The following is a 26,982-nucleotide window of genomic DNA, read 5'->3' as shown; positions in this document are numbered from 1 at the left end:
AAACCAAAAAATTCCGATCTATGCAGAAACAGATGTGAGGGGAGACTTTAATCTGTTTCCCTAAGTACAGCAAATCACATTAACTGCTGATGAAGACCCCTGCGTAGGTTCTGTGTAAGCTTCTGAAGTTCATCTCCGCTACATCATTTTGGAAGTGCCTTCTTTAGCAACTCAGCTGTGAAGGAGCAGTGAGAAGCCCCTGGGGGCTGCACATCGTCCCCCGAGAGACAAAAGTGGTCGGAGCTTTGCCAAGCTCTGAGGCAAAGAACACAGCCTTAAACATGTGAGATAACTGATCTGGATGAACAGCTGGAAAAGTTGGTCTACGTGTGCTGCTCTAGATGGGTATTTAGTGATGGGTCCTGTAGGACGGACTGGAAATAATGCATCCTAAGGTTGGTGGCCCTGCATGTGGCCATTGGGGTTGGAACTTGGTGATCCTTGGGGGGGGCACTCCCTTCCAACCCAAGCCATTTTGTGATTTAATAAGTACAGAAGAGTAACAGCGATGCCCCAGCTGTGAGGGTGGCATTCGTTTCACACAAACACTTTGCTTATGAGAGCTGAAGTATTCTGAAATTTGCATGGAGTGTAAGGACTTTGATCTCGACAAAATGTACTTCACAGAATGTCTTGGGATTGATTCAGGCTTACATGAGCAAAGTGTTTGTAGTGACAACCTTCTCTTGCAACTTCTAATTCTCTCTCTGCCTCTTGTTTCCCCCACCTCTGCCATTCACAGCTTACGTCACTGCTGCAGCCAGAAAAATCATTCTTGCTTTCAGATGCTGTCACCTGCATAACAGAACATAGATCTGAGCCTTCCGAGGTGTTAACAGATGTGCCTCCTTGAAAGCCAAAGAAGTTGCTGTATGAGAAGAAAGCTAAACTAGCTGTAGGAGCTGCACAAGCGAAAGGAGAAAAAAATGTAAATGTTAGGATAAAAGCTTGATTAAAAATGAATTAATAAATAGAAATGTATCTTAATGCTTCTAAAAGTTGAAAACTTTTATTCTGTTTCACAGCTGTTTGAATTCTGTGGGTAGTTTTGGAAAGACACTTGGTCTGCATGAAGTACATATATGCTGATACAGCTGTGGTGTTGGAAATATGTGATCACATTCATATTTAGCATTTGCTCAAGGGCAGAGCTGTGCTAAAAAGTCTTACATAGGAAAGGTGTGAGTTCAGACATCACCTATTTCGAGATATTTGTGAGATTTAGGTTAGACATTAAGAAAAGCTGTTTCCCTGGGAGAGTGGTGCAATGCAGCAACTGGGAAGGCAGTGAGCTGTGGAATTTGTACCCAGCGAGGTTCCCACGTCAGCCCTGATCTGGCATTGAAGGTAGCTCCCCTGTAGGGCTGGTTTAGGCTGGGTGACCTCTGGAAAGAGATCCTTCCAATTGGTGCTTTGGTGAGTCTGAGAAGATGCTGCTGCTTCTAATGCTTCTTTTTGATGAGAATGAGCTTGTCTTTGAGTACCTGTTTCACTGGGATGCTGCAATTGATAAAGTGTTCATTCAAATACATGTAGATAATAGTAGAGCAAGTATTTTTTTGCTCAGCTGAGGTGAAGAATCAAATAGCTTTCAGCTGAGGCTGTCTGCTGCCATTTGCCAACTGCTAACTTTCAGGAGCCCTGAAATTACCTTCTGTGGGGGTATTTGTAGTTCTTTACAATCAGAAGAACAGAGAAGCAGGGCTGTTTGAGCACAGAAAACAGGGGTTTATTGTATGAACAGTAAGTACTCTAACATAGCTAATGATTACATAGTTGGGGTTTTACGTTGTGGTGCAATAAATGCAGTGCTTGTATTGTGTTCCAGTCTGTTTGCATCCAGGAAAAAGAAAGTGATCCAAACGTAATTTGCTAGCAAAGGCTGACTTTGTTTTCTTTTTGCTACCTAAAAGGTGTGGGTCTTTTCTAGCAAATTATGCTAACCTTGCAGCCTTTTAAAAGATCTGACGATGAGGTCAGTCGTTGTGTATAGATTTCCCAATTCTTTGCAAGGCTCTGGATTTGAGGCTTTTTTTTTTTCCCCTTTTCAAGTCTACTTATTTTTATTTATGCTTTCTAACTCCATTCAGTTGTTACGTGTCATTGCAGTGAGCTGCTGGGCTTTCTGCCAAGCGTTCAGTCTTGTCAGGATGCTGGGTGCAGTGCAAAGAAAAACGCTGTCAGTGTTTCCTTGTAAAATTTACAAGCGCTGTATGGCTTCAGAAGTGAGGCCGTCCTTATTAGAGCAAGAGCAGGGTAGATGAAAAGACTGTCTCTGCAGGTAGTAAGAATGTGGGGTTCACTTTGACGCCTAAGAACAGTGAATGCCCACGAGTTAATAACAAAATCTGAACTAAGGACCCAGGCTTTTGTTGGCCAAAGGAGAATGTGTTTGATACTGTAAAGCTGTGTAATAGCTGTGAAGATGAACCTTTTCTGAAGTAATAGAAATGGACAAAAATAATCTGAAATGTTCGAAGCTCATCATTATCACCGCATCTCCCACAGTTGATCCTGTAGTTACAGTGGCCCTTTTTGTATCAGAATTTGGTATTCTGTTGGTTCAAATGTAGTAAGATATAGGAGCATATGGGAGGAGTGGACTACCCACTGTTTTTCATAGTCATAGAATATACCATAGTCAAACAGCATTCATTTACTGGGTGAATTTGGGTAAATATATTTTTTCTACATTAAAAACGAGAAGTAGATAATTGCAAATTGGACTTGAGGTAGAGTGCGACATGTCTCCTTGCGCTCCTTTCTGTGAGTTTTGCTATGTATGTTGCTCTTCAGAGAGTGGGACAATGTAGCTGCAGTATTTTTACACGAGTGTGTTTGTAAATTAATCTGAATGGTGATTTTTATGTTTCAGTAAGGACAGGAAGGAAACCTGTGTGCATGTATTGGAGTACTCACTAGGCAACATTACCTTCTAGGGCAAGTTACTGACCTCTCGTGAGAATTTGAGGACAGCCATGATGTGTCTGCTCTGAGAACAGATTGGATTTAAGTCCTTGACGCTACCACAGCATAAGAAATAAATGGATCTTTTTCCTGTAGGAAAATGCAGATAATAAATTAATTTAAACTTAATTTGTCTGATATTCTTTCACTAATTTGTTCCAGTTTGTGCTGAGGCTTTCAATCCAGAAGAAGAGGAAGAAGACACGGAACAGAGGGTAAGAATGAATGAGTTGCATCATGCATGGTTCTCCCTGCAGTTTGACAAGCAGATGTCTGCGTGTCAGATTTTTCCTCACCATTTGTGCATTTCATTCAGAGGGGTTAGAGGCAATGCTGTCACTGACAAAGCAGTATTGCTCGGAAACTTAGTGCCACTTTGTCCCATGCACTTACTTAGTCACTGTTGCTTTAATATTTCATTTCAGAGGACACGAGAGCTCTGCTTACTGCCTACCACCTCTGGAAGTTTGGGCATTTTCCTTTCCTTGTTGAATACTTGAATTGAGGCAACTCCCAAAGCTCTAGTGCTGTTGTGGGGAATTAGTTAAGCTCAAGGACAGCTGTTCCATGCTTAGAATTCCATGCATGCTTTACACCGCCTTTCTTGTCAGAGTGGTTCACCCTGGGTAGGAGAAATACTTTGTTGAAACATTTTGAGACGCTGACCACCTGTTGTTCTGTGAGATTTGGAAGTTGGGAATTTCTAGGAATTTCAAGCGCAGATACTGTTGTTGTATTGCTTCAGAGATGTTTTATGTGAGGAAATCCTGTAGCCTGGCTGGTGAGGGTCAGGGTTTTTCTCTAGGGACTCTGCTGTTCCGTTTCCAGGTTCCAACTCAGAGATGCTTACAATTCTGCAATGAAAATCTTGGTCTAATTTAATTTCTCTTAAAAGGAAATATAATTGATACATGGGAATCTACAACAAGAAAAAAGCATGGAGTGTATCTGGCCATCCAGTTATTTTTTCTAAACGAGGCTACATTTATTCCATCCTGTACAAACAAGTTTTTTTCAAGGTGTTTTTAGAGAAGCCTGCTATCATTGCTGGTTTTCAGAACCCTTTGCTGTAATTCCACCAAAAGCACATAAACCTGATGAAGGAATTATAGCTGGAAAGAAGTGTAAATAAATCCTTCAGCTGAAATATATATTTTTTTTGGTGGAAAAAAATGTTTCTTAGGTAACTTGTGTTATTAGATGGTCAGAGACATGTCTCTTACGTGTCTGAATTGCCAACAGTGAAGGTGCTGGAACTAATATAGGCAGAGTTCAGGAAGGAAACTTGACTTTTTCGTCTAGGATCCCAAGCCTTGACTGGGTTAGAAGGGAAGGAAAAAAAAAGGCATCCTTTTATTTCTTGTCTCTCCTTACTGTTGTTTTGCATGTGTTAATTGTCAGAATAATCTATTTCTTCTGAGTTTTTCTTTTCTTTTGCCTTGCATTATATATTTGTATGTAAATACTGCTTGTGCAGTAAAAAGGAGCTGTAAACAATGATACCTGACATTGTGTTTGTGTTTTCGTTCTGAAGTGAAGGTTTAATTTGCAATAATATTTCTTTGCTGTTGTGACAGTTCATTTATTTATTTTTACTTTGTTTTAAAGATAGTTCATCCAAAAACTGATGAACAGCGATGCAGACTGCAGGAGGCGTGCAAAGATATCCTGCTCTTCAAAAATCTAGATCAGGTAATATTAGTTTAAGGAAATCCAAACATGAATTATTGCTGTTTAGTAGTTTGATCTAACAGTCCAGACACTGGTTTTGCATTGTGATCGTTCATGAATTTTTAATTACATGCAGACTGGCTTGGGGCATATGTTTAGAGGTTGCCGTCAATGAACAATACAGATAAGCAGGTCAGACTGCCAGTTACCATCACTGCCTACATTTGCTTGATTTTAGATTGTTCTCTTTTTTTTATTATCTGCAGTGTGTCAGTAACATTTCTGTAAGTGAATGGCAAAGTAATGCTTTTGGATTGTCCACGTTCCTGCTCATCTTACAGACTTATTGCTGAAGTTAATTGTTTTTTGCTTCAGTTCAGGAATGGACTTTTGGGGTTCATCACATCCAGCCTCTGAAAAACCATAGAATAAGTGCTTCTTATATCTGTTTTTGTTTCCACCTGTATGGAACTGATATCTTCACTACAGGCCGAATCTCTATTCTGGTATCATAAAATCTGAGAGAAATAATGAAAGTTGTAACACCAGCAATGGTACCTGCAGCTTCATGTTTTGAATCAGAGCTTTTCCTGAGAAATGGAAGTACGTACTTCATGGCTTCAGAAGTACTGCTCAGCTTCCCCTGAAAATTAGGAATTTCTCCCAGTTCTTGGTTGCTGCAAACAATGAAACATGTTTAAGAAAGTTCAGCTCAAGGAGTATGTACAAAATGTGATCACCATTCAGACTGATGAGACCAATCTCTTGGCTCCCAGCAAAACAGCCCAGGAGCAGTGATTAATAACCAGTTCGTGTTCAAAGATAACTTCAAAAAAACAAATTTGAACCTAGAAAATGGGATTAGAAAAATACTGCTTCCTGAGGAAAGCTTTCTAAGCAACTGGGAAGAGAAGCAGTGGAAATAATCATAACTGCAGCTGTTAAAGACTCAAGCTTTAAGATAACATGTGGTGAAAAAGATGACTGCATTGCGTACATTAATTATAGTGTGACAAAGGGCACTTAGCAGAGAGGGAAGAGCTTTTCTAGTACCGGGTATAAATGGAATATGAGACTTGCCTTTTTTTTTGCTGCTCATCCTGATAATTTCTTTTCAGCATCCTCTGTATAGTTGTAAAACATGATTCATTTACAAGGTTGGCCACACAGAACCTACTGCACTGTGAAATGCATGATGGCTGCTTTTGCTCATTGTTTAACGTCCTTTAATAATTATGAGGAACACTTCCAAATGCAGGCCCCAAGTCTGTTCTTTTGCTTCTAAGCTTCCAAAGAATGTGATGTAAAACTTTAAAAAATGAAACAGCAAAAAAAACAAACCCACAAAACAAAACCCAACAAAACATGTAAAGCCCCTCTAGGGTTAAATGTGTTGATGTAACTTGAATGTCTTGGCCAAATTTATTCCTTTTCTGCTGGTTGCGTGTAGGTGGACTGTGTTGAATTTAGGTCCAGAGACTCAGCTACTCTGTTAAATATCTTCTCTTGTGTGAGTAGCTGTTGTAATACTTGATATGAAATACAAAGGAGCCGGTGCCCGTTGGATAATCTGTAGCAAGATTCACATTGAGTTTTGGACTAATATCAGGGTTTAACTCTGTGATAATATAGATAGAAGTTTTGGTCGTGCCCAGTGATATATCTGATTTATTTTTTAACCTAAAGTGCAGGGGGTGTAGAAAATCAGCTGTTAAAAGCTTGGAATGAAATACCATGTATTTGCTCCACAGTATCTTATAAATGAGTTTGTGGAATTTGAGCTGTGACTGAAATGTTAATGGTGAGAGCAGCTACTGTCATCCTTAGCAGAAAAACCCCTGAGCGTCCTTAGTACTTGTCTTCAAACAACAAAGCCTTACAGTTCAGGAATCTGACAGAGCTTAGTCCCTTATTAACAGAAGAACTCACTGTTTCATTTCCTTAATATAAGTCTTTGCCTGCTTATCCTCCAAATAAAACACAGCTGAGTTCCTGTGTTTTGAGGAAGTTTTTTTTTAGGATTTTTAGTTGTTTTTTGATAAATGTTACTTAAAGGTATGCTGTTAAATAAATGGTTCAAACAAACTGCTTTCGGGCAGTAATTCCTAGTTTAGTTTAAGTACCAGGAGAGTTTCTAAAAATGTGATAATAAAATTCAATGTAAAGCAGTAATATAGTTGATATAGAGCCAGAGCCATCCAGAGCCAAGCCTAGATGGCCTGTGTTTGCAAGAGTGCTAGAAGCAGTATCATGTATGGTTAGTGCTGTCTGTCTGTGGGCTTTGACTTTCACAACTTCCTTGGCAGTGCTACCTACTAAAGTTTAGTCATGGCTCAGCAGAGGAACTCAGTTTGCCTGGTTTTTAGGCATGCATATAATGAAACTTATGTACTGCTGATAGAAATCAGTGAGTGTCCATTGCAGTGAAGGTGTGAAAGGTTTGGAAGGAGACAGACTCTCTACCAGGGTCTGTTGTAACAGGACAAGGGGAAATGGTTTCAAACTGAAACAGGAGATGTAGATTGGATATAAAAGGAAAAGTTCTTTATGGTAGGGTAGTGAGGCACTGGCACAGGCTGCCTAGAGAGGTGGTGGTGCCCCATCCCTGGAGACAGTCAAGGTCAGGCGGGATGGGTTCTGAGCACCTGATGGAGCTGTGGGTGTCGCTGCACGTTACAGGAAGGTTGGACTGATGGCCTTTAGGGTCCTTTCCGACTCAAATGATTCTGTGGTTCTATGATTATCCCAGGTGAGATCTTGCTATAAACATGTGCTTTGGCATTGCCATAGTGTGCATTAAGCATACGTATTGGAGATGATAGCTCTTCTGTAGTGGAAGTATCTTTTTGTATGCATTATTGAACTTAGACTGATAAGCTTTAAACAAAGTGAGATACTTCACAGTTAAAATTTGTTATTGAAATTACTTTCATTTGCGTACAGTAAAAATAGTGCAGTGTGATGCATGTTGCAGTTCACTATACAGGTCAAGTCAAGTGAATTTGCCCTTTGTTTTTCTCCTCATTTGTTTTATAGGAGCAGCTTTCTCAAGTCCTTGATGCCATGTTTGAGAGGAAGGTGAAACCTCATGAACATGTGATTGATCAAGGGGATGATGGAGACAACTTCTACGTCATTGAGCAGTAAGCAGCCGTGCCTTTGAAATACAAAATGTGTTTCTTTTAGTCTCTTAGAAATGGCAGAGCTGGTTTCTGAAGGAAGCATATTTCTTGCAGTCATTGCTGCTTCCTTTTGACTTTCACTTTTCTTTCCCCTGTAGGTCCCCATTGTCTTTTGGATCTTTTGCCAGGTGTAAACAAATTTGACAGAAGTGCACCTTTCAAACTTGGCAGATTTTATCAGATTCTTTGTCACGATATAAAAACTCAAACATCACTTTCTCTAAGGGAAGGGATGCAGCACTTGTTTTTGTATAATCTGCTCAGTTTAACATTTGTGCCAATCAGCATGTGCATGGATTAAAACCAGCCGTGTTATGTGCTGCATCTAGACTAAGTTGTTTTTTTCCTGAAGAAAGAAGACAGCAAAAGGAAGAAAAGAAAGTGTGTGATGAGGGAGGGGTAGAGGAAAGGGACATCCATGAGCACATAAATTGGTGGCTATCATGGAATAACTTACCTTTCCTTCAATTAGTTTTGATGATTGACTTGAGAGATGTTTGTGGTTCTTTGCTTCTATTGGTCATTTGCTTTTTATTTGCAGTTTAAGGTACAGTTTTGCAGTATCTTGCATTGAGTACATACACTTGATAGTTTTGTAGATCACATATATGCACAAAAAATGCATTGTGTGTATGCATACTTACGTGCACATTTTGAGTGTCTTTCTCCCTAACAGGAGCTTTAGGGAGAAATTCCATCTTACTTTGCATTTCATCACCATATTTGGAGTAGAGTTAAGGACACAGATTTATTTCTGTCTGTTCAATGGTAACATTAACCACGGTATTATGAATGAATGTTAGATGTTGGAACAGAATCTTAGCTACCTACTTTCTTTTTGACTCAGTGTGTCATCGTCCTTATCACAAAATAAGACTATTAACATTAAGTGTTTTTAAAGCAGTTATTTAAGACAGCGTGATGATATGTATACAGAACAGGGTTTCTTAATCCTGAGGAAGTTTGGGAGCCTCTTAGAAATGTTAGGTGCCAGAGGCCACTTGGATCCATGTTAAGTTGTTTCTGTGTAAGGCTCTTAACTTGTTGTTTAATATTCTGTTGAGTCAGACAGTTGGGTTGGAAGGTTTCACTCTTTCAAGTTTGTTTTTAAGGTATAATATACCAAAAATGTAAATATGTTGCCAAAAGTATGTGGGGGAAAAAGGCTATAAATGAGGGAAACTAAACTTGGTGTTGTTTAGCAATAGATTGTACTGTCCTTTGCTGTCAAATACAACTCAGCTGCAACTCTTAGACTAGATGTTCTCTGATTGCAAAGAATCCTAAGGTTATCAGTTCTGTCCTCTTCCCTTCCTGTCCCGCTCCTCTACCCTCACTGCCTCATTTTTTCCTGCAACAGATGCTGGTGCTTATTGAAAGTTATGGTATTCCCACTTGTGTTCAAGTGCAAATTCAGAGGACTTTGGCTCTTTCAAGGCATCAGTAGGCGCATCTTATTATTCTACGATAAGCCATTAATGCCTAAATATCCCTGAGGATTTTTCTTTCTGTGCGAGTGAAGGGTTACTTTCTGTTGCTGATGTAACTCTTCAGCTTCTTGTCTGCATAGAAAAATAGGCTTCGTGGTGTGGGCTGTTTTTCTGGAATCTTCTGGTTCTAACCCAGCTGTACCAGTCTGCTTTTGCCTGAGCCTCTTTCACTGTCAGTGGTTTGGTGCAACGTGAGGACGCAGCAGCCATTCAGTGCATACTGAAGGGAGGGGAGAGTTAGGACAAATACCTTGTGATGTTGTCCTCACTGCTGTGAAGGAGACACCTGATGACTCTCTGCTTGCCAGGCAGTCATCAGTCAGGAGGAGGCAGCATTGGTCTCTACCTCGTAAAAAAAGGCAAATCTCTGTTCATACCAAGTTGCCCTTTTCTGTTTGTTTTTTTTTCACCTTCCTTGCAGGAGTTTTATATTTTTTCATGTGGGTATTTTTCTTGTGAGTCCTTGAGCTACAAATGATTACCATCTCAACAATTATGCTTTGGCCTGTGTTGTCGCTCTTATCTTGCAGGGCTTTAGTTCACTGACTATCTCATTGCTCAGCAACAGTTTTCTCAGTAAGGCTGAACTAAGGTCACTCAGTGGTGCCTCACCCCTTCAGTCCCTGGGCTGCAGGCAGCTGAATGCTAGAATGAAGGTTACATGGCTGTAGTTATTTGGAAATAAATGGTACTGCCAAGTGACATTCAGACAGGAAGGATGCGAAGAAGTTGTTGCATTTCACTCAGTGTTTCAGGTGGCTCATCTAGATCTAAAGTACCTCTGAAGACTTTTGTTCTTTGTGCCTCTCAGATAATGACTAAATGGATACTGAATTTATTACAAGAATTAGTGGAGCTTTCCAGGAATAATAGTCCATATTTCAGTAGTTTCCTATTAGTAATGCTGTTGGTTGTTTCCCTGTCTGCTAGGTGTGATTAAGCAGTAGAGTGTGTAAAAAGCATCTGCTGCTACACAGTCTTCATGTCTTCTTTCTTCAGCTTTCTGGGTGACAAATAGGGAATTTCTTGGATCTAATAATTCTGAATCTGGTTCATCTAGTATTGATCCAAGGGCTTCCTTGTTTTGATGCTTTGTAATTGCTTGGTTGGTGCAATTAATGCTCACTCTATGGAATCTACAAGTGGGACTCCCATAAAGCTTCTCTGTAGAACTTTTTTTTTCTTCTGGATGCAGTATTCAGAGAAGTAATAAACCCAGGGTTGCCCATCAATAATCCTCAATGCCCTTCTGCTGTTAATCTGCACAGCCTCTGTCTTTATATGTAGTTGTGGTGCAGTTAGAGCCACGTTTGTGCCTTGCTGAACTTGTACCTCCATCTTCATGAGATTAGTCTTGATTCTTAGTTAATCTTCGGGCTACTATTACTTTAAATTTATTATAATGTTGGAAGTGTTGCCTCTAGAGAACAGGGTGAGGAGACCTTTCCAGCCCAGCAGCTGTCATTTAAAGCTAGTGCGACTAAACTATTTATATAACAGCAAAAAACTGTTTTTTGTCATCTGTACTGGAATGTTGTGTAATGAAAAGCATCTATTCCATTGTTTTCCAGGGGATTGTATGATATTGTTGTAGCAAAAGACAACCAGGCACGCTGTGTGGGCCGCTATGATAATCGCGGCAGTTTTGGGGAACTGGCGTTGATGTACAATACTCCTAGAGCTGCCACCATTGTTGCCACAACAGAAGGAGCCCTTTGGGGACTGGTAAGGAAAGGAAGTTGCTCTCATTTGCTTACTGTTTGAATTACTAACTCACCGTGTCCAGCAGCAGGTGCTTCTCTCCATATGACTCCTTGCACTAATAGCTTTTTTATCACGGTTTGTTATCTTACCTTGTGGCATAAAAGATCCATTGTGAAAATGGTTTTGGCCACCTATCTAGAATAACTCGACTGTAAATATCATATTGGTAGTTTTATCTGTCTCTGTATTGTTTTGTATTTTTGTGATCAAGGCTTTTGTTAAGGGAAAATAAAAGACAACCAGAGAATGGTGAAGATACTAATGCGCATATTTTGTAGAGGTGGGGAGGGAGTAATATACAAACAGTATCTAAAATAACGTTATTTTCAGCTTGACCCCCTACCATTTTGTCTGCTTTAATATGGGTATAGATAGTGTTAAATATCTTCTTGAGCATGCCAGTAATATGAAGAGTAGGAAAACTGCCCAAAGCTTTGTTTTCACTCTGAATAAATGGTCATGATGTTCCTGGTCTCTTTGTGTTATGCTGGAAGAGGTTCTCAGGTCAGTATGGTCTATCAAATACCAAGCTAAGTGGTGGTGCTGCTTTGTCTCTAGACCAGCGGTGTTGAATGTGAAGCTGCAGACATTAGTTTCCTATTTTAGTTCTTTTCTCTGTGCCATTTGGATAGGGTTATTTTTCACAGTGCTCTCTTACTCATCTGTGAGGCTCATGCAATAAGCAGATTGTGTGATCAGAGAAGCCTTTGAAGCCAGAAGTGTTGTGTGCTCTCTGTATGCTCTGGGCTCCTCGGCAACTATCACTGGGGGTTGGTGTGTGTTAGGACCTTGATCAGGTGACTGATAAACTGCTACACACAGCATGCCTATGCAATCTCTGTGCTTGCTGAAAGAACTGAGTTTTGACTTCTTTGTGAGGTGAAGGAAAAAATATTGGTAAATAGCCAGAGTTCTGTCAGGATCTGATTTCTTAAATGCAACAGCCACGTACAAAACCTGTTTATAAAAAGAAGAAAAGGAGGAGATCATCCTTTGTTCCAGTTTGCTTTTGGAAAGAGCTGCACAATTAGAGTTATTTGGTTTCTGTGATTATGTTTACATGATTAGTAAGATGTAGTTGAAAGGGGACCTTGGTAGTGATCTGGCCCCATGGATATTTTATTAACTGATGTCGCATTTTCATGCGTTAAACTTTGGTTATTTCTTCTGGTTATTCTGTTGTTGACGTGTTTAATTGTAATATTTTGTGCCCAATGTAATTTAAACATTTTTATTAGTCTCTAAAAGTCATTGCTAAACTTATGGGTAATCTGCCAGTTAGCAAGTGTGGGCTACTCCTGCTGCAGTGCAGGCTGGGGCCAAGAAAAGCCTGGGAGGCTCGGGCATGAAGCAGTCATCAAATGTGGGTCTCACATGGAGTGCAGAAATGTCCCCTCACCATTTGCTACCGCATGTATCTGGGCAAGACCTCACAATCGTGCACATTTCCCTCACTGCTCTGTGCTTCCAAACAAAGGAATTCTGATTTTTTAATGCTTTTCCAATTCCCATGACCGCTTCTGCACCTCTCTCCTCCACATGTGTGCATTTGAAGGGACTTCTAAAGCAGTTTTTCAGTGGTAGAACAGAAACAAAACAAAACCCGTGCACACCCACCAATCCCTTCAGGCTGTAGCATCTCTTGTTCTCCTTTTGATTAAGAGTAATGCTGTTCTTCCCTTCATCTGTCACCTTCAACTTATGTATCCCACCGGTGTCACCAGTATCGGTCATTGTTTTCTTTCCAAGTAAGAGTAGCCTGCATCCCATAAAACGGTTCTCTTACCCGAACACACCTCTTCACCTCCAAATCTCTGCTTGAAGTACCAGCTGATGTTTTCAGGAGACCCAGAGGAGTGGCTCTCAGGGATTTGGGTTATTGCTGCTCTTTATGTGCTATACTTAATTTTTTCTTTCCTGACAACGTTTCTGTTGTTTTGTTTCTGTTCTTCTGATTCCTTGTTTTTGATTTTTTATGCTTAGGCTCACCTTGTGTAAGGGCCGTGAATGTTACTGTCACACAAATGTTCACAAAGATAACTGGCGGGTGTGCTAAGTGGAGTGCACTTCCCCTTAGCCTGGACGTACTGTTTATTTCCAGCTCTCTTGTTGCCCTTCTTGTCGATGCTCTGCAGCAGTTCAGCCTCTCCTTTTCTTTGTACAAATAAAAAGCATTTCATTAAGATCTCTAACAATAAACTTGCAAACATGTCTGCCGCTGCAGGTGCCCAGCCAGATGTTGCAGGCAATCTTGCCTTCACTCGGGTGCGTGCTGCCGCCTGCTGGCCGCAGAGCCTGCACGGCACGTATTGCTGCCTGGAGAGAAGTCGGGTGGGTGGTGGAGTGAGCTGGAAATCTTGACCGTGATTTGGGCTTCAAAAACAAACTCAAAACGTTTTTGCATCAGGAAGTTGCTGTGGTACCTGTGGACAGGTGGAAGTGCAGGAGTAGCCATTCCCTGCAAAAAGCTGCCTTTTATCCCTAAAAGTGGAGGGGGCGATCAAGGCTGTTGCTGTTTGATATTCTGTTTGCTGATGTGCTTGAATCTGAATCTGTGACTTGAGAACAATTCAGTTCAGGCTTAGTCCCGCAGTTGTCTTAATAGGAGTTGCAGATTTCAGCTTCTAGTAGCTTCAGCAAGAAGAGCATCGCTTCCACACTGTATGTGGAAATGTAAAAGATGGAATAAAAAACAAGCAAACAAAAAGACCTACAAACTCAACTCTGGGAAACAATACAAGATAGAGTAAAACTGGAATTCTTAAATGGCTTTCTGAGAAGGGCCAAGTTGGTCCTCGGGCTCCCTGTTTTTCAGTTTGGTATTTTACAGGAAACACTATCATGAGGCCTGTTAAGATCACTTTGGTGATGGACATGCTATCATTTTTAATAACTGACTTCTTGTATCTAAATTCTCTTGCAAATATGAGATAGAGAATCTTTAATAGATAAAGGTTCTTTAATCAGTAAGCATTTTAGTTAGGAGGAATAATCAGTTTGTGCTGTTTCTTGCAGGATCGAGTGACATTCAGAAGAATTATATTGAAAAACAATGCAAAGAAGAGGAAGACGTATGAGTTATTTATTGAGTCTGTACCCCTTCTCAAGTCCTTGGAGGTAAAGTCTCTCAGAAACATCTGCATCAAATTCTTGTTAGCTCACCAGTTGGTTGATACTAATCAGAAATCAGTGTCGCTTTTTGCTTACAAGTTCTTAAGACCTGCTTTGTATCCTATTTGCTGTACAACAGAATTTGCATTGTTGAAGTTTTCCAACATGTTTTTCATATCCACTGTTCGCAGTAGGCAATTTTTATCTCAGTTTTTGAGAAGGCTTTAAAACACAAAACAGGTAGAGAGAAACTATTACAGGGATTAAAGCGAAAACTGGGACTCGGGGCTTTGTTTTTGTTTGAGGGTGTGTTTTTGAAGTAACGATACGGTCTCTGGAATATTTGATTTTCATTATCTGTGAATGAGTTTAAAATTTCAAAGATGCTTCCCACAGCAGATCTTGCTTTACCGTAACTCTTGTAAGCTAAGAATAAACTAAAGGAAGCACTGCTGCCCAGGAGGAAAATAACCAGGCAGAGCAAGCACTGTTGTTATGTGTGGTGCATGACTTTAGGAACAATGTGTAAATTGTCACTTCTAGGCCATTGATTCAGCCTGTATTTTCAGAAGGGCTTTGGAGACATGCCAGACTGCATGGAACTGGGAGACTTCCCAATCTGATCCGGCCTACAGACTACTATCCCCTGCTGATAATTCAGGCTGGCAGTGAGGAAGTCAGTAGGAAAAGCCTGAAGGTCATAAAAGATGACTTCAGGAGACTGGGGAGGGTAGTTGACAGTACAGGTGTACAAGTGGTTATTACATCTGTACCTTCAGTGACAGGGAGGGATACTGAGTTGGGCCTAAAAACCCACCTCTTAAACAAATGGATAAGGAGTTGGTGCCGACATAGGAGTTTTGGGTTTTTTGATCATGGGAGAATTTACTCGGCTCCTGGCATGACAGCTGCAGATGGAAGCGGCCTGTCTCCAAGAGGTAGGAGGGTTCTAGCCGAGGAACTGTCAGGACTAATTGACAGGTGTTTAAACTAGGTACGAAGGGGGAAGGGGACAAAATGAGGGCCGCTGCGTCTGAGGTGGCAGTTCAAGGCTTAAAGCAGAGTGTGTTGGGTGCTGACAAAGGGGTTCAAAGGCATGGAGAGAGGTGGGGAGATGCTCCTTCTCTCAAGTGCCTGTATACTAATGCGCGAAGCATGGGGAATAAACAGGAAGAATTGGAGTTTTGTGTGCAATCGCATGGCTATGATCTCATTGCGATCACAGAGACGTGGTGGGACAGCTCGCATGACTGGAATGTTGTCATGGAGGGCTATGTCCTTTTTAGGAAAGATCGGCTAGCAAGGCGGGGTGGTGGAGTTGCTCTTTATGTGAGAGAGCAGCTAGAATGTATTGAACTCCACCTGGGGGAGAGTGATGTAGCAGTCGAGAGCTTGTGGGTGAGAATCAAGGGCCAGGCTGGTAAGGGGGACACTGTAGTGGGTGTGTACTACAGGCCTCCTGATCAGGAAGAGGAGGTTGATGAGGCCTTCCGTAGCCAACTGGAAGTAGCATCACGCTCCCGGGCGTTGGTACTTTTGGGGGATTTCAATTATCCAGATATTTGCTGGACGACCAATATGGCCAAGCATGCGCGGTCCAGACAATTCTTGCAGTGTATTGAAGATAACTTTCTAATGCAGATGGTCGAGGTACCGACGCGGGGCGGGGTGCTGCTGGACCTTATTCTCACCAACAAGGAAGGACTCGTTAAGGAAGTAAAAGTCGGGGGTAACTTGGGTTGTAGCGACCATGAGATGGTGGAGTTCGAGATCCTGAGCGGAGGAAGCAAAACAAAAAGTAGGATTGCTACCCTGGACTTCAGGAGAGCCAACTTTGATCTCCTCCGGGACTTACTTGGGGCCATCCCGTGGGCCAGGGTGCTAGAAGGCAAGGGGGCCTGTGAGAGCTGGTTAGCATTCAAACGGCTCCTCTTCCAGGCTCAGGATCGGTGCGTCCCTGTAACTAAGAAGTCAGGAAAAGGTGCCAGGAGACCTGCGTGGATGAGTAAGGAACTCATGTGCAAGCTCCGCAGAAAGAAGAAAGTACACGATATGTGGAAAAAGGGTCTGGCCACTTGGGAACAATATAAGAATGTAGTCAGGGACTGCCGAGATGCGACCAGGAAGGCTAAAGCCCACCTGGAGCTGAATCTAGCTAAGGAGATAAAGGATAATAAAAAAGGGTTTTTTAAGTACGTTAACAGCAAAAGGAAGGCTAGGGAGAATGTGGGCCCCATACTAAGTGAGGGGGGTGTTCTGGTAACGGGGGATGCTGAGAAGGCGGAAATACTGAACGCCTTCTTTGCCTCTGTCTTTAGTGAAAGGGCTCTCCCCCAGGAATCCCAGACCCTGGTGGTTGATGAGAGAATCTGGGGAATGGGAGATTTCCCTTTAGTCAGGGAAGAGGTGGTCCGTGAGTGCTTAGGAAACATTAATGTCCATAAATCCATGGGACCTGATGGGGTGCACCCGCGGGTGCTGAGAGAGCTGGCGGAGGTTATTGCTAAGCCGCTCTCTGTAATTTTTCAAAGGTCTTGGAGAACTGGGGAGGTGCCTGAAGACTGGAGGATGGCCAATGTCACCCCAGTCTTCAAAAAGGGCAAGAAGGATGACCCGGGTAATTATAGGCCAGTCAGCCTCACCTCTGTCCCAGGGAAGGTGATGGAACAGCTTGTGCTGGATGCCATCTCCAGACAACTGGGAGAAAAGGAGGTTATCAGGAGTACTCAGCATGGGTTCACCAAGGGGAGGTCGTGCTCGACCAACCTGGTGGCCTTTTATGAAGATGTCACTAGCTGGGTGGACGGGGGGAGAGCGGTAGATGTAGTCTACCTTGATTTCAGTAAGGCTTTTGATACGGTCCCCCATGACATCCTTATAACAAAGCTGAGGAAGTATGGGATAGATGAGTGGACGGTGAAGTGGATCGAGAATTGGCTGACTGGCAGAGTGCAGAGGGTTGTCGTTGGCGGTGCGGTGTCTGGCTGGAGGCCTGTGACTAGTGGTGTCCCCCAGGGGTCTGTGCTGGGTCCAGTCTTGTTCAACATCTTCATCAGCGACCTTGATGAGGGGATAGTGGCCACCCTCAGCAAGTTTGCTGATGACACGAAGCTGGGAGGATTGGCTGACACGCCTGAAGGCTGTGCGGCCATTCAGAGAGACCTGGACAGGCTGGAGAGCTGGGCACTAAGAAACCGGATGAGGTTTAACATAAGCAAGTGTAGAGTCTTGCATCTCGGTAGAAATAATTGCATACACCAGTACAGGTTGGGGGAAGACCTGCTGGAAAGGAGCTCTGCTGAGAGGGACCTGGGCGTCCTGGTGGACGACAGGTTGGCCATGAGCCAGCAGTGTGCCCTTGTAGCCAAAAAGGCCAATGGCATTCTGGGGTGCATTAAAAAGAGCGTAGCCAGCAGGTCAAGGGAGGTGATCCTCCCCCTCTTCTCTGCCCTGGTGAGGCCTCATCTGGAATACTGTGTCCAGTTCTGGGCTCCCCAGTACAAAAAAGACAGGGATCTCTTGGAAAGAGTCCAGCGGAGGGCCACAAAGATGGTGAAGGGCCTGGACTATCTCCCCTACGAGGAGAGACTTAGGGAACTGGGTCTGTTTAGCCTTGAGAAAAGAAGGCTGAGAGGGGACTTGATCCAGGTTTATAAATACCTGGGGTGTGGGAGCTATAGTGGCGAGGCTGGTCTCTTTTCAGTAGTGCGTGGGGACAGGACTAGGGGCAATGGGCTGAAACTCCAGCATAGGAAGTTCCGCACGAATGTGCGCAAGAACTTCTTTACGGTGAGGGTGACGGAGCACTGGAACAGGCTGCCCAGGGAGGTGGTGGAGTCTCCTTCTCTGGAGATATTCAAGACACGCCTGGACGCCTACCTGTGCGACGTGGTGTAGGCAGCCTGCTTTGGCAGGGGGGTTGGACTCGATGATCTCTAGAGGTCCCTTCCAACCCCTATAATTCTGTGATTCTGTGATTCTGTGAACATCGTTATGCATCTGCCTTTGCCCTATGCCATAACTTATATTTTCCTTTGTTTCCTCATTGCATTTTTTCAGCTTAAATCTTTAGCACTTGAGAACAGTTCTCAATCCTCCTGGGAGAGGATTACAAAATTGCAAAGCATCATAAGTGTAAATAGTGGCTTCCAGAATATATTAGTTTGGACCTATGCTGATAGCTGTGGAAGGGGTGAATTACACAACATCTCCCACAATGACTGGCTTAAACTAGTTTCATCAGTGTGTGCTTTTTTGTTTTTTTTTTTAAAGCCCCAAATGACTCATAAAAGTTTAGAGATCCAAAAAAGAGAAAAATCTCATTAGCACTGGCTGGCTTTTTGCGTGACACACTGCAGTTGATTCATGCATGGATTGTAATTAACAGTTTCTTAAACATGGGCTAGATGGAAGTGCGTTTGTGAAATGAACAGATTAAAAATGAACCGTGTGGAGGTATTCATTTTAACCGTTTAGGATTTTCTTTCTTAATATATTTTTACACTGATGTGAACCATTAGAATTGTTTTGTGATGTGCAAGATGGGCAGCAGGAAATATTGGAGATAAATTTAACTGTCCTTTCTCCCTTCCTGTTTGTGAAGGCTGAACCACATTTCACTGCACGTCAGTTTAGTACCTCTTGACCTTGCTGCAGGGCATCCTGTTGCAATGCTTGCTTACAGTTTTTAGACCCAGTGTCTTTCTCATACCCCCTCATCCTCTTGCTAATCTAGCAGTGAGCTTTAAGACAAAAAAACAACCAACCAAAATAAACACATAAAAAGCTCCAACCTACCCACCAAAGACATTCAAGTATTCAAGTGTGTAGCAATGAAAATATTTTGAAAATGAATTACTAATAGTTTTCATTGAGGTTTCTGGGGAAGGACTTGGCATTTTTCTAAACTCTTTCTTCAGATTTCAGCTGAATCTCACAGGAAGTGGGCTTTTTCTCTTAGTTCTAAAACAGCCAAATCGGTCATTTTTAACTTTAGGTGTGGGACAATAGAAAACTTTTTTTGCCATTGATCTTTTTGGTAGTCTTGAAAGTTGTGCTGCAATATAATGAGGTCATGTGGGGGCTGCATTTTTCAGTAGCCAGATTCAGCGTGTTTCCGTCTAGTGAATGCTTCTTAACTTCTGAGTTGTGAAGTTTGCTATGGCAGGTAATTGTGCTTGATTTTCCTCTTCATTGCAGGCATCAGAACGAATGAAAATTGTGGATGTTATAGGAGAGAAAGTGTATCGGGATGGGGAACGTATCATTTCTCAGGTATTTGGAGTGTAAATTCCCATCTGTCATTCTCCCCTCTTTGTTTTTGTTCCTACGTGGAATCTACTCACAGAATCGTGTTAATTGTGCTGTTTTTATAGGCTCCTATAACCAGATTGAAAGGGGAGTCCCAAGCCACATCCATAGGTCTGACTAAACAGGAAAGTCAAGCAATTCAACAGGAGTATGATTTGCACAGAGCTAAACAAGCTCAATAGGAATGCTTTACTAGTAGATCTCAAGTCAGTTAACTGTACGAAGAATTATCACTTTAATTAAAAAAGGTTATTTTTCCAGATGCCTTTAAAAAGAGTATTTTAGTGCTAGGAATCGTCAGACTTCAGTCAGCAGGCTTTGGTTGTTGATGCACTTTGTCTGCTGTAATGGATTGGGACCAGATTGAAACATAAAGCTGGACGAATTAAAGCTTGAAGCTTTTTTTTTTCCTGTGACAGAACTAACTTTTTTTGGAGTATTTTTACAGGTGAAACACAAGATTTCTGCATCAATCTTAGTTTTGTATATTTATATTGAGAAAGTGCTCTATTTTAAACAGGAATTAATGCAAGGAAGACCTTTCCTTACCTGAAATGTTAGGTGTTTTGATCACAGGTCTTCCTGTTTTATAAACAGAGTCTGAGTACTTGATACTGTTTTGAATAGTTAATCTTAATTAGCTTGAATATCAGCTACCGCAGTGCAAGAGAACATCCTTTGCTGATAACAAAATCAGCCAAATCACTTCTCTCCAAAAAGGCTCAATTGTGTAAGCTGAAAATCTTGTTGCTTAAGAGCCTGAGAAAACTGGACTGTCAGCAAAATCAAAGCTGTGTCAGAACTGGGAAGCTGTACAGTCAGTGATCCGGTTACAGGGTTGGTTTAAATCTGCAACAGCTGAATTAAGGATGAGGATGTAATTACACATAAGGGAAATTACAAGCAGGATTAATATTCTGGATTGATCTGGATGATTGTTATACGCTGCTAGAGATGATGAAATTTTATGCTTGGAAATGATGGTTATAGCTCTTGTACTACAGCAATTGCATCAATAGCATGAATCCTTTTTCTCTCATGGACAATGTTACATTTTAATTATCTTTCTGGAATTTGATCTGTCAACTGGGGCAGTGTGATTGAAAGCACTGCCTTTAAATCGTACCGCTGGCGCTTTAAGTCGTACTGCTGGTGTTACCTGAAGTCCTCATGTCTCCTACTCAGTTTGTTTTCAGTGCTTAAAAGTCCTGAGTATTCAGTACATTGTTAAGAAGTGTGCTGAGTGCAGCAGATAGTGATAGCTGGCAACAGGAAATGAAAGACCTCATACTGGAATACTTACCACTATTCTGAAGAACCACAGATAAGAGCCTAATTTCTCCTGTAACTCTGTGGGACTTTTTCTTAGAAACAGATGAATGGAACTAAAATAAGTTTTTACTACAGCAACACATTCCAGTATCTTCCTTGAACTTCGTTCTAAATGGCTGCCTATGTCTGTTTTCTTCCACTTTCCTGATGTGATTTATTTTCCTTAAATAGTGTGATTCCATTGAGTGCTTTATTCTTTTTTCAAGAGCTCTTGTGTAATTTCTCACACTGATGACTTGCACAGTGCCCAGTTCACAATGAATAATACCATTCATAGATATTTTTATAGTCAACTAAAAATAAATGTATCTTTTGCCTTTTCTTCACAGGGCGATAAAGCAGATTGCTTTTATATTGTAGAATCTGGTGAAGTAAAAATCATGATTAAAAGCAAGGTGAGTTTGAATTGGGTGATTAGATTTGAAATTAATCACTGATTTGATTGGCTAAATCATTGAATGGCTAATTGCAATGTGCAAAAGCCTATTAAGACATTGTTTTAATTACTTGGTCGTTGTCACAAATGTGATGTATGCTTTAAATCGCCATACCTGTTCTGAAGTGGCCAGGAGTCAGTTGCCAAAGTTGGAAGGTCTGTTTACTTCTGTCTACTCCTCTGCAAACTGACCTCCTGTACTCTCCTTGGCCTTAGGGGTCAAAATGGAACTTTCTTGTGGGGTTGTAGCAAACTACAACTAACAAAAAGCTGGAGTGTGTTATCTCCAGTAGCCAGTAACATTTGAATAGATTCCTATACAGTCGAAGCAGCCCTATGGGAGTGAAGGTTTGTGTATGACAAAACTCTGTGGCTGTTTTAAGCTTGTGTAATAGCAGTTCCCAAGTTTGTAACAGTGAATATCTGCCAATCTCAAAACTTGTGGGCCGGCATGCACTTAACCAAACTTACAGTTGAACATGCTGTCAAGGCATTATGCCATTATAGAGAATGGTTTAGGAACTGCTAGTTTGCAAGCTGTAAATTAACGGTCAGTTGCACATATGCAGTCTATCTGGAATTAACTTGAACCTTGTACAGAACTGATTTGAGAGTAATTAAAATGTACTGTTTTGCAGACTATGATGAGTAAGGAAGCTAACCAAGAAGTAGAGATTGCCCGGTGTCACAGAGGACAGTATTTTGGAGAGCTTGCACTTGTTACCAACAAACCCAGGGCAGCCTCTGCCTATGCTGTTGGAGAGGTCAAGTGTTTAGGTAAGCGAATGTTCCCTGTGTGTATCTAGTTACCTGTTCCTGTTCTATTATTGTTTTGTGAACTACCCCTAACTGAGAAACTATTCAAAACCTGGCAGCCTTTTGGCACCGAGTGGTCAGATGCTGGAAGCTAAAAGAACAGCTTGAAGTAGATGACCATGCTGAAATTTGAGAAGCACCACTGCTTTTCTGCTCAGGCCTCTAGTTTCAGATGAGTGGGAATAACTGTCTAGCAGGCTGGTTTTCCTGTGTGTGCGTTCTGTGCCCTTTGAAAAGGAGAACTTGCACCAAGACTCCAGACTTAAGCATTGGTTTCTTGTCTAGAGCTTGCTTGTCATAGCTTCCAGGTGATCTGTTAATGCCTGCATGGTGTGTATTTGACTTCTGTATTTAACACACACCTGATCTCAGGAATAATCTTGTTCCTCCAAGCGATAGTACAGAAGGAGATCAGCATCCATTGAAGCCTTGAAACCAAATGGGTTAAATTGAAGTTCTGTGCTCTAGCTTCAAAAAGTAGATTGTTTTATCAGAAAGGACGCTACTTGACAATCATATTTTTACTTCTCTGCAGTCATGGATGTGCAAGCATTTGAGAGGTTGCTTGGACCCTGCATGGACATTATGAAGAGGAATATAACACATTATGAGGAGCAGCTGGTGGCAATGTTTGGCTCTAGCATGGACCTGGTGGACCCAGGGAATTAGGCACAGGGTACCTCAGTGCCTTCTTAGATCAAGACACAGAAAAGCCTCCTATCAGCAACACAACTCACAAGGAAAATGGACACTACGGAACAGTTAATGCTGCTGTCTTCTTGGGCATTTTAGAAACCATAAGCAAGTCTCGGCACAGATGGATTGCTCACTCCCTGCCTCCACTTTGCTGCTGATACTTCATTATTAGACCTAGATTAAAGATGGTTCTAACCTTGAGTTCACTTACTTGGTTCAGAATGGCATCTGTCCAGCAGTTCAAGTGCCTGATGCAACACCCAAAGTGTGCAAGAAACAGAAGCCTCCTTCCTTCTGGTGTTCCTGTTGGGATAAATTTTCAGATCAGATTTTATAGCAGGAGGTTGCTTGTTCCTCAGAGGCAACCTGTGGAATACAAGCCTTTGATAGGTCTATTATCTTCTAACACTTCATTTACCCAAATTGGCTTTTAATCGTAACAGCTGGATTTGACGTTAAAAAATCAATGGAGACAGCTAGTAAGGTGGCACTGAAGATTTCTTCCACCTGCTGAAAACTGCAGGTACTACATTAAACAAGTAAACTGAGCTGAGGACACAGGTGAGAGTCTGATTAGCAACAAAATGCAGAAAATGAAGCATTACTAAATTTCAAGTGTTTTCTGAGTAGCGAAGAAAATTACTTTATGCTTCCCAAAAAAGTGCAGTGGTTCAGATCATAGGGCTCGAAGGCGTCATAGTTGTGTTTTACCCAGATTTGCTCCATGTTTCTGACACCGTGTGTGTATGTACATATATATACACACATATAGTGTCGAAGTCACAATAGATGACCTTCTTTCATTTACAGAGATCCTTTATACTGCACATTTTCCAGGGTGCTGTTGTCCGACTCTATTTTAAAGCTTTTTAAGAATGAACATTTTGTAATTTAAAGGAAGATGACTTCTGTATTTATCTACAGGAGCTCCCTCTGTCCACTGTCACAGTATTGTAACTTAATTGGACACCTGAATGCTTTCAAATGCCACAGATTTCATAAATCTTTCAAAAGTTGTCCGCATTTCTCTTTGCAAAGCAAAGGTCTTTGCTATGTAGCCAATTGTGTATTTGAGGAATCTTTTGGTTTAGGTGATAAGCTAATCGTGTTTATCTAAAATACCTGTTAAATTTGCAGCATTTACTAGGTAGTGTTTCCACAGCTTTAATGAACTTAATTGGCATACTGCTGAGGTTTTATCAGAGCACTATATAAATAAGAATCAGATGATAAGAAGGACATTTTATGGTGTGCAAAAGAATATTTATACAGAATCGCAGAATGGCTTGGGTTGGAAGGGACCTCAAGGATCATGAAGCTCAAACCCCCCTGCTGCAGGCAGGGCCACCCACCTCCATATTTAACATTAGACCAGGCTGCCCAGGGCCCCATCCAACCTGACCCTGAACACCTCCAGGGATGGGGCATCCACAACCTCTCTGAGCAACACCTCACCACTCTCAAAGTAAAGAACTTCCCCCTGATAGCCAACCTGAATCTTCCCTCCTTCAACTTAAAACCGTTTTCCCTTGTCCTGCCCTTATTTACCCTCTCAAAGAGTTGGCTTCCCCCCCCTGTCTGTAGGCTCCCTTTAGGTACTGAAAGGCTGCAATGAGGTCACCCCACAGCCTTCTCTTCTCCAGGCTGAACAAGTCCAGCTCCTTCAGTCAGTCTTTGTAGTGGAGGTGCTCCAGCCCCCTGTTCATCTCTGTGGCCCTCTTTGGACCCTCTCTAACAGCTCCCTGTCTTTCTTCTTTTGGGGGCCCCAGACCTGGATCTCCAGATAGGGCCTCATGAGGCAGAGTAGAGTTTTATGTGGATTATGATATTTTAATAGTGGATGCTGGTGTAACAATGTGCTGGCTTGATTCTCAGCCATCTGAGCAAGAATAGAAGGATGTTAATGTTGAATTCCTGCTTCTAGTTGTTACAGTGGTGGATATTTCTTTAAGGCACAGAAAACTCCACTGCAACTCTAAGTTGATTTCTGGGTGATTTTCTTTTCCCTAAATAGATGAGGTCCTCCCAGTTCCTGCAATATAAGTAAGATGGAAAGTTGATAAGTTTGACTATTGTCCAGTTACTGTAATTGGAGTAATATATATATATATATTTAATTGCAAATGATATGTCATGGGCACCACTGAATGAGGTGTTTCCATAGTATTAAAGTCCCTGGTTGCAATGTGCAGCAGCTGTTCTAACTGCATGTATTTTAGAGCAGAGAATTTCTTTTGCTTTCCTGGACTAGTTTTGATTTTGTTCTAAATTACGGCCAAAGCAGCAGCAGGTACTTCATTCATGCTTTCAGGCTTCTGAGGTTTAACACCAAAGACGATATCCTTCCTTTAACTATGGATTGTTATTATTTTTAAAGAAGAAACAAAAGAATGAAAACAATCCACTCATCAGCTCCTTTCCTTAATATTTTCAAGTTCAAGATGTTTTGGGTTCCAAGACAGAAGCCAACTTTGTCTGTCCTGTAACCCAAACATAAACTGGTCTGCAAACCAGTGCTGCCTGAGCTGTCATGTGGACTCACGAGAAACTTGCTGTGAATAGTCATCAGCTGGGTCTTTCTTTGCTCCCAGGCAGAATATCCTCTATTCAGAGGGGAAGGAAGGGAGGATCTCATGGCTTCTAGAAGTTAAAGGAGAGGATGAGAACAAAAAACCAGAAGATTGGGGTCCAAGAAAAGGAATTTGAAGTTCTTCCTTTCTCCAGACCCCCTGAAGCAAAAATGTATTGGGCAGTGCCATCCTGCAGCCAGGATCTGTGACCTCTTCCTGTAGTGTAAAGAAGCAACCTGACTCAAATCCTTGAGCTGAAGGAGAGTGAGTCTGTAAGAAGGCTCCTCCGTGTATCGTGTTGTAGTTAGCAATGTGCGTGATTAGTCTGGTTTAACCATCATGGTCTGTGCGATCTTGAAGCTTGAAGGTAGTGTCCAGAGTTTGGGGTGAGATGCTGGACGTTGCCAGGTACCTGCTTAGCTGGACGGCACCAGCAGTGAGCAAAGTCAGTAAACATGCAAGCAGTGACAGTGTGACTGGGGAGCAAAGCAAAGTGCCTGGTTGTAAAGATCTGCCTGCACTGTCGCATCCCAGCTTATTCCTTTTCACTATCGCTGCTCCTCACAAAGAGGAGAATGTGCACAGTTGTTTTTGTTGTTGTTACAGCTCAGTGAACAGAAAATCTGCTGTGGGCTCCTTGAAATTCACAGTGGAGAGAGGTCTGGTTTTTAATCAAAGAACTCAGCAGCAAAGTGGGTAGAAAGGATGGTGTCTTTGAGACTTGGAGGGACAACGAGTTTCCGATTCCCTGCTTGTGATTGTTGTGAAGGCAGTGAGAGGAGCTTTCAGTGGTCGAATATCCTGGCGTATGGTATTTGTTTGATGTCACAGCACAGGTTTCACGATGTTTAAAAAGGATGGGGGGCAAAAATGCTCTCTGCTAAAAAAGAAAAACAAAACAATGTGCAGTTTTGCACAGAGGGCGAAAAAGAAATCCCTTTGAATGTCACTTCCGGTCTTTCTTTTCCATTGGCTGAAATGGACTCTCGTTCTTGATGTGTATTTGTAAACCGGTCTTGCCAAAATACAAACACTTTGTGTTTCTTTTCACTCCAGATCATTTTTGTTGTTACAGTTATTGCTGATCATTTCACTTCCTTCAAAGCAGAGGTTTTATTTCCAGAGGCCTTCCTTGTGGATTTTCTCCTGATGTCTGCAGCACTACACTGCTGTGCCAAGGTGGAAGAGAAAGTCACTAACCTCATCAGAGAACACTCAACTCCGCTTAGCTGGCTGGAGCTAATAATGCGTTACTAATTTTCCTCCGCTTTGTGGGGCAGGAGGGGGATTAAATTCTGCATAAAGTTGCTACCTCAAGGCTCCAAGTGCTTTGAAAGCCTTTCACTTGGGAGAATTTCATAAGACAGTTCTTACAATTGGTCTGTTCTTTTTGAGTTAAAGATGTTTTTAATCGATTCGAGGGACCCTTATTCATTTTACACTTAGTGTTTGATTCTCAAAGGGTGACCAGCTGCAAAGTTTGATCCTTGCAGTACAGTGTTAACGTGGGGGAAAAAAAAAAGTTTCTGCCATATAAACATATGGTTTGAAAAAGTTAAACCACTCTGGGGTTCGGCTTCACTTTTGGTTAATAAACTGACATGTTGTGTCCAGCCTTCCTGGTACGGTCTGTGTGT

General features: G+C 41.9%; 1 protein-coding gene across 1 annotated transcript in view; it reads left to right on the top strand.

The window, feature by feature from the left end:
* PRKAR2A (protein kinase cAMP-dependent type II regulatory subunit alpha) overlaps positions 1-26,982 on the top strand; it is a 58,224-nt gene extending 31,242 nt beyond the window's left edge. The window contains exons 3-11 of the mRNA XM_072347320.1: positions 3,130-3,182; positions 4,576-4,659; positions 7,675-7,781; positions 10,882-11,035; positions 14,090-14,191; positions 19,385-19,459; positions 21,157-21,222; positions 21,902-22,040; positions 22,615-26,982. Coding sequence (XP_072203421.1) covers positions 3,130-3,182; positions 4,576-4,659; positions 7,675-7,781; positions 10,882-11,035; positions 14,090-14,191; positions 19,385-19,459; positions 21,157-21,222; positions 21,902-22,040; positions 22,615-22,748 — 914 coding nt within the window. The 3' untranslated portion in view covers positions 22,749-26,982. The remainder of the gene's footprint in view (positions 1-3,129; positions 3,183-4,575; positions 4,660-7,674; positions 7,782-10,881; positions 11,036-14,089; positions 14,192-19,384; positions 19,460-21,156; positions 21,223-21,901; positions 22,041-22,614) is intronic.

Source organism: Excalfactoria chinensis, chromosome 12 (assembly GCF_039878825.1).
Source record: "Excalfactoria chinensis isolate bCotChi1 chromosome 12, bCotChi1.hap2, whole genome shotgun sequence".
In the NCBI taxonomy this organism is placed as follows: Eukaryota; Metazoa; Chordata; class Aves; order Galliformes; family Phasianidae; genus Excalfactoria; species Excalfactoria chinensis.
Note: the sequence above shows the minus strand (reverse complement) of the source record. Positions and strands in the feature narration are given on the sequence as shown.